This window comes from Chiloscyllium punctatum, chromosome 10, assembly GCF_047496795.1.
Source record: "Chiloscyllium punctatum isolate Juve2018m chromosome 10, sChiPun1.3, whole genome shotgun sequence".
Taxonomy (NCBI): domain Eukaryota; kingdom Metazoa; phylum Chordata; class Chondrichthyes; order Orectolobiformes; family Hemiscylliidae; genus Chiloscyllium; species Chiloscyllium punctatum.
Genome location: NC_092748.1, coordinates 28810445 through 28824863, shown reverse-complemented (window position 1 = coordinate 28824863; position 14419 = coordinate 28810445). Strand labels below are relative to the sequence as shown.

Here is a 14419-nt window from a genome sequence, read left to right as displayed (position 1 = left end):
TTGAACTAAAGTGGTTATTAGGAATTATGATAAAATGTTCACTAATGAAATAGTTTTAAGGAAAGCTGGTGGAAAAGTTTCAAGAAGAGAATTTCAATGTTTCGGGCCTAAATAACTGAAAGAATGGTTTGCGCGCACATGATGCTTATGCCAGAATAAGAAAACAGTTCCAGGACTGGGATAAAGAATGAAAAGGGGAGATGTTAGTACATGGACCAAAGTGTGAAGGAAGTCACAAAAACAGGGGAAATAAGATCGCGAAGGAATAGAAACACAACCAGAAATTTACTGTGGAGATATTGATGGACTAACGTCCGAAATAAATTAGTGAGGACAGAAAAGATAGGTGTGAAGTGATAGGAAAGTAGGAAACTTGGTTTTCTCCTTTGGTAAAAGTAATTAGGGAGACTTGGTGTGAAGTAGAATATGGACAACAAAGTTTAAGATGAGATGAAGCTTCCATGATATGAACATGGAAGATGGGAAACTTTTAATTGGTTTCTTCAATGGGATTTGGGAGAACTGTCTTAGGAAATGAGGCTTCCTGTAAAATGATTGTAGGTGAAGTAACAAGTGCACAATAAGTTAGTAAATTAGAAAACACAAGATCAACAACACTTAGCCAATGAGGCAGAAAACAATAGACAAATATTCATGACACACCATTGTCATGATATTCACAAGACATGGAACTTTCTCACAATAGATGAGATGCATCAAAGACTACAGACGTCATCACTCATATGAGGTTTTTCCTCATATTTGTCTTAAGTTACAAATACAGAGTCAGAGATATAGCGGTTTACATTACAGAAAAAGGCCCTTCTGTCCAATAAGTCTGCACCAAACAAAAACAACCACCTAATTATTCTAATCCCATTTTTCTGCATTTGGCCCATACTCTTGCATGTCCTTGACATCGCAAGTATATATCTGAATACTTCTTAAACGTTATGAGGTTTCTATCGTACCATCCTTAAAGGCAGCATGTTTCAGATTCCCACCACACTCAGTGAAGATAAACATTCCTCACATCTCACCTAAACCTCCTGCCTTTCACATGAAATCTATGCCCCCTGGTGATTGATCACTCCCTTCAATTTTGTCTATGCCTCTCAATGTTATACACCACAATCACAACAACCATCCTCATCACAACCACCCCTCCAAGTCCCATCTGCTCCAAGAAAAACAAGCGAATCGACATTGTGGGCTTTTGCCCGAAATGTCGATTCTCCAGCTCCTCAGATACTGCCTGACCTGCTGTGATTTTCCAGCAACACACTCTCAGCTCTTATCTCCAGCATCAGCAGTCCAATCTGATCAATCTCTAAAACTCTCCAGCCCAAGCAATACCTTGGTAAATCTCCTCTGCACACTCTCCAGTATAATCACATCCCTCCAATAATATTATTAGATTTTTTTATTATTAGATTCCCTATAGTGAGGAAACAAGTCCACACCAACTCTCCGAAGAGCAACCCACCCAGACCCATTCCCCTACATTCACCCCTAACTAATGCACCTAATACTATGAGCAACTTAGCGTGGCTAATTCACCTGACCTGCACATCTTTGGACTGTGGAAAAAAAGCAGAGCACGTGGAGGAAACCCACGCAGACACGGGAAGAATGTGCAAATTCCACACAGACAGTTACCCGAGGCGGGAATTGAACTCTGGTCCCTGCCGCTGTGAAGCAGCAGTGCTAGCCACCATGGACTCCAGAGCTGCACACAATACTCAAGCTGTAGTCTAAGCAACATTTTATATAGTCCCACCATAACCTTCCTGCTCCTAAACTCTATACAGTAGAGAGTAGAGTAGCTTTTTATTTGTCATTGCTACCATATATAACAGATAGAGTAAAAACAAGACAGTGTTCCTCCAGGACCGAGGGTGCTACATGGACAGCACAGACTACACAATCATACACAGCATAAAGTGCATAAGTACAAAAGTATTCTTACAAGATCATCCCCATTATGACACACAGAACACACACCACAGAAAGCACTTAATCAGTCCATCCAGTTCACAAGGAAAGCATATCCCTTTTTAACTGAGAACGTTTTTACTCCACCTCAATCTTCTTTAACGATTTGGAACTGTGAAGTTCTCCACCCCTCAACTCTAAATTCTTCGACAATATTTGAGCTATTAAAACCTGAGCTTACTGTCACTTAGCCACAACTTCCCAATTTAGTTGATATCATTCCCTCTTTAGCTTTTGTAGAATTCATCGCAACGGGCTTTGTCCTGTCAACTGGGTTTGTAACTGATGGAAACTTGCACATGGCACTAAAGTACACAGCCATTTAGCACTTGCATGCACTGCAAGCAGACAGCTTTTTTAGAGAGGTGGTTTGTTTCTTTGATCTATTTTTACAACAGGATAATCACCAGACATTGCCAATTTAAAACGATTGTCAAAACATTTACAGAAGTGAGAATCGTTTCCACTCAGTTGTTAAGATTTGGAATGTCCCACCCGAAAAGTTGGCAGAAGCTGATCCAATAAATAATTTTTAAAGGAATTAGCAGATGCTCGAAAATGTGGAACCCTCAGGTTACTTCCAAAAACGAGCCTGGAGGACATAGTAAGACAGCTGTTTGAGAGTGATAAACAGACATGGCAGGCTGAATGAAAAAAAACATATTAAAAGTCATCAAATGAATTGTTCAATCCATTTTGAAAGCATGAAAGGTCATCACTCACCAACTACTGCTTTTGCTTTTCCTTCGTGAAAGGACCAGGCCAGAGATAGTGCCTCGATGAATCGCTCCTGCTTCAGCAAGTAATCCACCCTCTGTAGACAAAGCATTGTGAGAAAAATATACATCAAGGTTCATACTACCGAAGAGTGAAGTCTATAGGAAGTACGTACTTCCTTACAACATGGACAGACAAATCACATGTCACCTACAGTTCAACTGCCGTGGCCGATGTGGTTACCCGATTCCACAATACAGAATGGGGCCAAAATACTAATATGACACACTTCATGCAGCTTTTTCTAAGCTTCAAACAATGACAATGGAAAAATTAGCTAATATTTCAGAAAATTAGGTGGCAAATTTTATGCTTCATAACAGTTAAATGGGACAATATCATACATTGTAGGGAAAAAACTTATTTTAAATGAACACAGTTCACGCAAAATATATGAAAAGAGTGCATTTAATTTTTAAAATCACTGAAGCTAAAGAAAGTTTTGATTTCTCTCCTCAAAGTAAATTGATCAACTTTTGAAAGAATTACATTTCAGCAATTAAGAAAAATTAAGCTGCTTTAATATTGGAAAAAGTCCACATAAAACTCCACATAAATCTTAATATCAGCTATTACGAGGGGGCATAGCTTTAAATTAAGGGGTGGCAGGTATAGGACAGATGTTAGGGGTAGATTTTTTACTCAGTGAGTCGTGAGTTCATGGAATGCCCTGCCAGTAGCAGTGGTGGACTCTCCCTCTTTATGGGCATTTAAACGGGCATTGGATAGGCATATGGAGGATAGTGGGCTAGTGTAGGTTAGGTGGGTTTGGATCGGCGCAACATCGAGGGCCAAAGGGCCTGTACTGCGCTGTATTCTTCGATGTTCTAAAACTCAAGACAAAAGCACTGTCAAGAAGCAATTCACTACTATGTTACTAAAATATAAATCAATGCTTTTTGTATCCCATCCAAAAAAAAACACATTGGTCTTTCAGCAGCAAGTTAAAAGCATTTAGTGCTAGAAGCAACAAAGCAAAAAAAAAAATCAATTCATAGTTTTTGGAAAACAAAACAACTGCATGATCAGAATTAGCTCCAGCTGGCATACTTACAACAGACACAAACACATAACTATCTGAATTAGTTACACCAAAAACTTGTATGGATCACCTTCAACAAAGAGAAATGCCCTAAAACTCTGAATTCAGAGACCAACATTAAGATGGGATGAATTACTCTAATATAGACAAGCCTGAAGCTGGAAGAACACAGCACGCCAGGCAGCATCGGGAGGTGGAGAGGTCAAGGCTTTAGGTGTAACCCTTCTCCACCTCCTGATGCTGCCTGGTTTGCTGTGTTCTCCCAGCCTCCTGCTTGTCTACCTTGGATTCCAGCAGCTGCAGTTTTTGTTGTGTCGAATTACTCTAATAGGCAAAATCTATAGATCAGCCCTATAGTTGAGGAGAAATGGAGAAATAAATATACCAGAAAATTTCTGTAGTTCAAATAAAATTGAGCATCAGTTATTCTGAATAAACTGGCAGGAGGTAAAGAAAGGAGAAAAGGGAGTACAGTATTTATATCTAAGTGTATGATTGTAAGTTATGCCTTCCTTATCCAGTATGTAAAAAGCACTACTAGGCACCAATCACCTTTTGATCCCAAATGAAAATAAACCAGAACAAACTAGCAATTTGAAATGGGGGGGGGCGGGTCGAGGGGGTGGAATAACTAGGGAATAGAAATCACAGCCAAATAAGACTGAACACCATGATTGAGAAAAATAGAAGACCAAACTAATAGATGAAAACCCAGAAAATGCAGATGGGATGAGTAAAGAACGAGGAATGTTTGACCAGAAAAAAATTTGTAGGCATAAAACTGTGAGAAGGATTAAAAATGGTGATTAAGGACAAACTAGCCAATAATGATATGAATAAATTAAGGGATAAAAGGGTAGAGAAAAACTAGAGAAAAAGGTGTACACCGAGAACAAAGGAGAAGATAAGAGCAGGAAAAGGATAGGAAAGAAGTCCAAAAAGATGGGAAAACAATGATGAGTTACAAAATTAGATCAAATATCATTTAAAATGTAGTATATTTCACATACATATAACATGACAGGCACACATGACAAACTCTCCAGTAATGACAGTGAGTTCACAGAAATATTAAATAGTTTGCCTCATTATCTATCAGGGATTAACATGCAGGTATGACATTAGACATGACCAAAGTAGACAAGAAGATATTCAATCACAAGGGAGAGGTTGTTCATCATGTAAAACTCTGGTGCGGCCACACTTGGAGTATTGCGTACTGTTCTGGTCACTGCATTATAGAAAGGATTTGGAAGCTTTGGAAAGGGTTCAGAGGAGATTTACTAGGATGCTGCCTGGTATGAAGGGAAGGTCTTGTAAGGAAAGGCTAAGGGATTTGAGGCTGTTTTTGTTCGAGAGGCGACTTAGTTGAGATATAAGATAATCAGAGGGATAGATCGGGTAGACAGTGAGAGCCTTTTTCCTTGGATGGCAATGTCTAGCACGAGGGGACAAAGCTTTAAATTGAGGGGCGATAGCTATAGGACAGATGTCAGTGGTAGTTTCTTTACTCGAAGAGTAGTAGAGGTGTGGAATGCACTGCCTGCAATTGTAGTAGACTCACCAACTTGAAGGGCACTGGATAAACATATTGATGAAAATGGAATAGTGTAAGATAGATTGTCTTCAGATTGGTTCCACAGGTCCGCGCAACATTGAGGGCCACAGGGCCTGTACTGCACTGTAATGTTCTATGTTCTATGTTCTATAAGCAATACTTAGAATCAAAATCCTGATCTCAGAGTGAACTGTTTACACCCATTTTCGACGTTACGAATGAAACAGCAGATGCACTAAACAAAGAACTAACTACTTGCTATGTCGAAATGTTTTTCTTCATGTACCCTCTGGGTCTTTCACAAATCATCTTAAATTCCCTATTATTGACCATTCAACTAAGTTGACTGGGGACAGATAAAGGGAAGCCTTCAAAAATGAAATAACAACATTCCAGAGACAGTATTTTCCTGTTAGGATGAAAGACAAGGTAGACGAGCAGGAGGCTGGAAGCTCACAGCAAGCCAGGCAGCATCAAGAGGTGGAGAAGTCAATGTTTTGGGTGTAACCCTTCTTCAGGGCTGGGGGTGAGTGTAGAGGGAGCTGCAGCAAAAAGGGGTGGGGGGGCAGGGTGGTGAAATGGGGCTAGGTGAAGACAGGTAGAGGGTACAACCTGTTTGGTCGACAGGAGGAATGAATCTGGTTGGTGGGAGGGAGGGGGGCTGGGCAGGGAGGGGAAGGGGATGGGAAGGGAGGTTATTTGAAATTGGAAGGTCTAGTCGGCCTTTAGGGGCCAGGCTGCAATGCTCGGCAAAACGTGTTGTTTGGTCTGTTTGATGCAGTAAACCTGGTTGGAAGAGAGTCAGGTGAACCTCTGTCTCACCTGGAAGGACTGTTTGGGGCCCTGGATTGAGGTGAGGGGGGGTGATGTGCCGGTAGGCTTTGCATTTCTTCCGGTTGCAGGGGAAGGTACCTGGAGGTTCGGGGGTTGGTGGGCAGAGGCGCAAACTAAAGACTGGCAAAGGGAACAGTCCTTGCAGAGAGGGGTGGGGAGCGGAAGATGCCTGGTAGGTGTAGAAAATGCTGGATAACGAGAGAAATTGAGGTTTCGGTTAAGAAAAAAGATGACGCATAGGTCCTGTATAAACAGCAGAGATTGACTGAATGCTTAAATTATAAAGTTAGTAGGAGGATACTTAAGAAAGAAATCAGGAAGGCAAAAAGAGGACATGAGGTAGCATTGGCAAACAGGGTTAAGGAGAATCCAGAGTTTTTACAAATACATTAAGGTCAAAAGGATAACTAGTGATAGAATAGGGCCCCTCAAAGATCAGCAAGGTGGCTTTTGTGTGGAGCTGCAGAAGATGGAGGAAATACTAAACGAGTATTTTGTATTAGTGTTTACTGTGGAAAAACGACATGGAAGGTATAGAATGTGGTGAAATAAATGGTGACATCTTGAAAAATGTCCATAGTATAGAGTTGGTGGAGCTGGACGTCTTTAAATAGATAAAAAAATGGATAAATCCCCAGGACCTGATCAGGTGTACCCTAGAACTCTGTGGGAAGCTGGGCCCCTTGCTGAGATGTTTGTATTATTGATAATCACAGGTGAGGTACCGGAAGACTGGAGACTGGCTAACATGGTGTACATATTTAAGAAAGGGGGTAACGAAAAGCCAGGAAACTACAAACCAGTGTGCCTCACATCAGTGGTGGGCAGGTTGTTGGAGGGAAACCGGAGGAACTGGAATGACATGCATTTGGATAGGAAAGGTCTGATTAGGGATAGTCAGGATAGCTTTGTGCGTGGGAAATCATGTCTCACAAAGTGACAAAGAGGATTGATGAGGGCAGAGCGGTGGGCATGATCTATATGGACTTCAAGAAGGCGTTCGACAAGGTTCTGCATGGTAGACTGGTTAGCAAAGTTAGATCACATGGAATAAAGGAAGAAATAGACATTTCGATACAGAACTGACTGGCTCGAAGGTAGAAGAGAGAGTATGTTGATGGAGGACTGCTTTTCAGACTGGAGGGCTGTGACCAGTGGTGTGCCACAAGGATTGGTTCTGGGTCCACTGCTTTTCATCATTTATATACAGTGGAACCTCGATTATCCGAATATCAATTATCCAAATATCGGATTATCCGAAGATCTCAAGGTCATGGTAGAAACATTACATCAAAGAGGTGTTTCCAACACTGATTATGCCTTTTGTTTACAATGATTAAAAATGAACTCAGCTTACTGAAATGCTGCCAAGAACAGTCCTGGACATTGATGGGAGCTCAGGTGCCGTCTCCAAATGACTGACCTCTTGCCCCCTCTCTCTCCCCCCACACTTTCTCCGCAGTTCTACACAGGCATGTACCCTAAACCCCCCTTCCCCAGATAATCTCTCTAACACTATCCTGCACATCGCAAAGGTGGAGCCCGTCAAAAGGTTGCAGTAAAAGTTTGTTTGTGTCTGTGTCTGTGTCTTTGTGCGTGTTGTGTGTGCGCGCGCATGTGTGCGCTACTTGGAGACTCACCCCCAAAAACGCAGCAGCAGGAGTCTTGTTGTTGGTGTCCAGTCCGGCTGCTCTGGAGAGGGGGTGGGGACGGTCAGAGGGGCGCATGGGGCTGGTTGGGGGTTGGTGTTGGATGGGGATGGGGGCACACGGGGGCAGGTAGGGGGCAGTGCTGGATGGGTTTGGGGGACGGGTGGGGGCAGTCGCTGGCTGGTGTTGGACGGGTTTGAGGAGTGGGGGCTCACACGCAGTGTGCTGATGCCTAGTCTCCTGAAAGGGGAGCAGATTTAACAGAAAACTCCGTGTCCCAGAGGAAAGGCATTGAATTAACTTACTGAATAATCAATTATCTGAACATAATAGTGTCTGCCCATCTTGTCTGGATAATCGAGGTTCCTCTGTAAATGATTTGGAATGTGAACATAGGAGGTATAGTTATGATGTGGAGGTGCCAGTGTTGGACTGGGGTGTACAAAGTTAAAAATCACACAACATCAGGTTATAGTCCAACAGGTTTATTTAGAAGCACTAGCTTTTGGAATGTTGCTCCTGATGAAGGAGCAGTGCTCCAAAAGCTAGTGCTTCCAAATAAACCTCTTGGACTATAATCTGGTGTTGTGTGATTATTAACAAGGTATAGTTAATAAGTTTGCAGATGACACCAAAATCAGAGGTGTCGTGGACAGCAAAGAAGGTTACTTCAGAGCACAAAAGGATCTTGATCAGATCGGCCAATGAGCTGAGGAGTGGCAGATGGAGTTTCATTTAAATAAATGTGACGTGCTGCATTTTTGAAAGGCAAACCAGAGCAGGACTTTTACACTTAATAGTAATGTCCTAGGGAGTGCTGCTAAACAAAGATCTTGTAGTGCAGGTTCATAGTTCCTTGAAAGTGGAGTCATTGGCAGATAGGATAGTCAAGGCGACATTTAGCATGCTTTCCTTTTTTGGACAGAGCATTGAGTATAGGAATTGGGAGGTCATGTTGCAGCTGTACAGGACATTGGTTAGGCCACTTTTGGAATATTGTGTCGATTCTGGTCTCCTTCCTATTGGAAGGATGTTATGAAACTTGAAGTGGTTTAGAAAAGATTTATAAGGATGTTGCCAGGTTTGGAGGACTTCAGCTACAGCGAGAGGCTGAATAGGCTGGGGCAGTTTACCCTGGAACATCAGAGACTGAGGGCTGACTTTATAGAGGTTTATAAAATCAGGAAGTTAAATAGACCTCTTTTCCCTGAAGTGGGAGAGTCTAGAATTAGAGGGCATAGGTTTAGAATGAGAGGGGCAAGATTTAAATGAGATTTAAGGAGCAACTTTTTCGTGCAGAAGATGTTGCGTGTATGGAATAAGCTGCCACAGGAAGTGGTGGAGGCTGGTACAATTGCAGCATTTAAAAAGCATCTGGATAAGTATATGAATAGGAAGGGTTTGGAAGGATATGGGCTGGGTGCTGGCAAGTGGGACTAGACTAGGATGGGATATCTGGTTGCTATGGATGAGTTGGACTGAAGGGTCTGCTTCAGTGCTGTATATCTCTATGAAACTATTTGAAACAGTTTCGCTTCAATTACTCTATCTTGGCCTTTCACCATATTGGACACTTCATCAAGTCTATTTCTAGCCTCCTTTATTCTGAGAACCCCAGTTTCTCTTGTGTGTCCACACACTGTAAACTCTGTTTTTTAGGACTAATCCCAGGTATTCTATTCTGTACCCTCTCCAAAAGATTGAGTAAAAGAGTAGTCCCCAGGATTGGACATAATACTCTAGTTGGGATCAAACTATTGTTTTATATAGGTTCAGCATAACTTCCCGGCTTTTGTGCTCAACACCTGTACTAATAAAACCCACGTTGTTACTATAACAAATAGTTAAGCAACTATTTGGGATTAATTGATTAATTAATTGACAGGATAAATATAAATGGTGAACAAGTAGGATTGATGTGTGGAAGGAGATACAAGACTTTGGTGTCTGCTGCACTAACTTGTTTGGATCTGAATTGACATTTGTATCAGAGAACGAATGCATAAGGGTATACATTGGAAACTAACAGTTCTTTTCAGACACAAGACTGTTATTAGAGTTTGAACAATGGTTGAAAGTAAAGGTAAAGTGTCAAGATATAACTTCACATTGATGTTCGGTTAAGCTGAAACTCAAGATAATGGAAACATCAAGTGGATCTGTGGACCTATTATCTTTTTAACAAAGGAAAAGGCAAGTTTGTGACATTTGCTTTTTATTAGATGCGATATTTGGAGAAAACCTCATTAGATTGGAAAATAGCAAATGTACTCTTTTATACCAAAAAAAAAGATAAAAAGCAAGAAACTACCGGTCACTTAAAACTGGAGATGTTAAAAGTTATTGAAGTTATAACAGGGCATATAGATATGTTCAACATGATCAGCAAAGTCAACATGGCATTGTGAAAAGAAAATAATGGTGACCAAGCTACTGGTATTCTTTGATGAGGTTACACATGGTGTGGATGAACTGTAATTAGATTTCTGGAAGGTATGTAATGAGTCAGAGTCATACTGCCCAGAAACAGACCCTTCGGTCCAACCAGTCCATGCTGACTATAAAACCAACAAAACTAGTCCCACCTGCCCCTGCTCTTGGCCCATATACCTCCAAATATTTCTTATTAATGTATTTATCCACACGTCTTTTAAACATTGCAACCATACCCACAACCACCACCTCCCCTGGATGTTCATTCCACACAGGAACCACTGTGTGAAAAAAAAAATGCCCCCCATGTTGTTTTTAAATCTTTCTCCTCTCACCTTAAAAATAAGCCCCTTAGTCTCAATATCCCCTACCTGGGGGAAAAGACGCCTTAGCTATACCCCTCCTGATTTTAGTAAGGTCACCTCTCAACCTTCTATGCTCCAGTGAAAAATATTCCAGCCTTTCTCCTTGTAACTCAAACCCTCCATACCCAGCAACATCCTGATAAATCTCTTCAAACCCTCTCAGCTTAATAATGCCCTTCCTTTAACAGGGAGAGCAGAAACTTGACGCAGGACTCCTGAAGAGGCCTCACCAGCATCCTATACATCCTCCACAAAACATCCCAACTCTGATGCACAAAGGTATGAGCAATGAAGACAAGTGTGCTAAATGCCTTCTTAACCACTCTGTCCACCTGTGATGCAAGCTTCAAAGAATTATGTACCTGAACACCCTTAGTCTCTCTGGTCCATAACACTACCCAAGGCCCTACTTTTATTTGCAAAGTCCTGCTTTTGTTTGTTTTATAAATACCTTGCATTTATCCAAATTAAACTCTGTCTGCCACTCTTCAGCCAATTAACACAACTGATCAAGCTCTCTTTGTATAAGTCCTGTTACACCAACAATCTTGGTGTAATCTGCAAACGTACTAACCATGCCTTCTACATTCTCATCTAAATCATTTTTATCAATGACAAACAAAAGTGGACCAAGCAGTGAACTTTTTGGAACACCATTAGTCACAGGACTCCAGTCCGAAAAACACACTCCACACCAAATGTTACTGTGGAAAATAAAAGCTCGTAGTGTACAGGGTAGCATGTTGATATATGTAAAAGATTGTAGAGCTAACAAAGAGCAGAGATTAGGCATAAATGGGTCTTTCATATTGGCAAGAGTGGTGTGCCAAAGGAATCATTGCTGGGACCTCAACTGCTCACAATTTATTTAGATTTAGATTACCCACAGTACAGAAACAGGTCCTTTGGCCCAACAAGTCCACACAGACTCTCTGAAGAGCAACCCACCCAGACCCATTCCCCTACTCGCGCACCTATCACTATGGGCAATTTAGCATGGCCAATTCACTTGACCTGCACATCTTTGGAGTGTGGGAGGAAACTGCAGCGCCCGGAAGAAACCCATGCAAACATGGGGAGAATGTGCACACAGTCGCCCAAGGCTGGAATTGAACCTGGGTCCCTGGCACTGCGAGGCAACAGTGCTAATCACTGAGCCACCATGCCGCCCTTGTATAAATGATGAATGAAGGGGCAGGAGATATGGTTGAATAATCTGTTGATGACATAGATAAGAAAGTAACAGAGGACAGCTGAATGCTGCAGTGGGAAGAAAAGATTATGTGCATGATTAAAGATATGTGAAATGGAGAATTGTGGAAGACAATGTGGGGAAAAATGTGAAAGCATCCATTGTCATGTGAAGCACATGATCTACACGGTGTGAGATAGCAATGCATGAATCACAAAACATCACTGACGCAAGTACATCAATAATTTAGGACAACTAATGTAATGTTATCTTTTTCATGAAAGTAATTGAATACATAAGTAGAGAAGTTATACTTCAGTTATTATGAGTCTGCATTTTGGTTATGTGTACAGTACTGGTCACCTTCTTTAATAATGTAAATAGATTGTAACCATTTCACAGAAGGTTTACCAGACTGGAGTATTTGGGTGTATTTTTTACAATCATTGTTTAAAAGCCAGGGGTCAACCATTTACAAAAGAGACTCGATTTCTTCTTCTCAGGAGGTTTGTGTCCTCGGAATACTCTTTGTGGAAAACGTGGTAGAAGCAAAGTTTTTCAAAATACTTTTTAAAGCCAAGGGGCTTTTAAGCAAAGGGGCAAAACATTCTCAGGGGTACGTGGGAATGGAAATTTGTGTGACAATCAGGTCAGCCACAATCTTACTGAGTGGCAGACCAGGCTTAAAGGTGCTGAAGGTTCTACTGCTGCACTTTGTTGATATGTTAGTAAGCATTAGATAGAATGCATTTTCAAAGTCAGAGGCTCAACAATTTGACACTGAGGAAAGCTTAGCAGTTCTATTAAAATTTTTGTACAGAACTTCAAAAAAATGACCCATTAAATACATAAGGCACAGTTAGTCTTTAATAATTAAGGAAGCAGGATGGATATTCTATAGAGGAATACATGATGCAGTTTAACAGATGATAGACAAGGTAACAAAAATCCTGCTTGGAAATTCCCAAGTCAGAGCTTGACTTTAAATAGCTTGAAGCCACATGACACCAGGTTATAATCCAACAGGTTTACTTGAAATTATAAGCTTTCAGTGCACTGCTCCTTTATCAGGTGACAAAACCTGTTGGACTATAGTCTGGTATCTTAGAACATAGAACATGACAGCACAGTATAGGCCCTTCAGCCCTTGATGTTGCGCCGATCAGTGGAACCAATTTGAAACCCATCTATCCTGCATTACTCCATTATCATCCATCTATTTATCCAATGACCACTTATATGTCCTTCAAGTTGGTGAGTCTACTATTGTTGCAGGCAGCCGTTCCACGCCCCCACTACTCTCTGAGCAAAGAAAATATCTCTGACATCTGTCTCATATCTATCACCCCTCAATTTAAAGCTATATCCCCTTCTGGTAGCAATCACCATCTGAGGAAAAAGATTCTCACTGTCCACACCATCTAATCCTCCGATTATCTTATTTTCGTGAGTTTTGAGAAGATTTGGAGCTCAGGTTGAGGTTCTGGATGTAGGTTTGCTCGCTCAGCTGGAAGGTTTGTTTTCAGACATTTAGGCAACATCTTCAGTGAGCCTCCGAATGAAACACTGGTGCTGGAGCCCGCTTTCTATTTATAGATTTGAGTTTCCTAGGGTCAGTGATGTCATTTCCTGTGATGACATCATTTCCTACGGTGATGTCATTCCCTGTTCTTTTTCTCAGGGGGTGGTAAACATCTGAAAACAAACCTAGCACCTCAATAAGCAAACCTACATCCAGGATTATATGTCTCAATTAAGTCACCTCTCAACCTCCTTTTCTCTAATGAAAACAGCCTCAACTCTTTCAGCCTTTCCTCATAAGATCTTCCCTCCATACTAGGCAACATCCTAGTAAATCGCCTCTGAACCATTTCCAAAGATTCCACATCCCTCCTAGAATGCAGTGACTAGAACTGTATGCAATACTCCAAGCACAGCTGCAACATGACCTCGTGGTTCTGAAACTCTACCAATAAAAGCTAACACACCATATGCTTTCTTAACAACCCTGTCAACCTTGGTGGTAACTTTTAGGGATCTTTGTACATGGTCACTGAGATCTCTCTACTTCACCTACACTGCCAAGAATCTTACCATTAGTCCATAATCTTTATTCCTGTTGCGCCTTCCAAAGTGAATCACCTCACGCTTTTCCGCATTAAACTTCATTTGCCACCTCTCAGCCCAGCTTGGCAGCTTACCTATGTCCCTCTGTAATCTACAACAAGCTTCCGCACTGTCCACAACTCTTCCGACTTTAGTGGCATCCACAAATTTACTAACCCATCTTTCAACGCCCTCATCCAGGTCATTTATAAAAATCACAAACAGCAGTGGACCAAAAACACATCCTTGTGGTACACCACTAGTAATGGCATTCCAGGATGAACATTTCCCATTAACCACCACTCTCCATCTTCTTTCAGTTAGCCAATTTCTGATCCAAATGGCTAAATCACCCTCAATCCCATGCCTCCGTATTTTCTGCAATAGCCCAGCATGGGAAACCTTATCAAACATCTTACTGAAATCCATATACACCACATCAACCGCTATACCCTCATCCACCTGTTT

At 41.5% G+C, this 14419-nt stretch overlaps 1 protein-coding gene across 3 annotated transcripts in view; it reads right to left on the bottom strand.

Moving 5' to 3' along the window:
- Nucleotides 1-14419, bottom strand: part of vps8 (VPS8 subunit of CORVET complex) — a 554976-nt gene that overhangs the window by 461839 nt on the left and 78718 nt on the right. For all 3 annotated transcript variants that reach the window (XM_072578743.1, XM_072578745.1, XM_072578746.1), the window contains one exon: nt 2719-2809. In XM_072578743.1, the coding sequence (XP_072434844.1) occupies nt 2719-2809 (91 nt within the window). The remainder of the gene's footprint in view (nt 1-2718; nt 2810-14419) is intronic.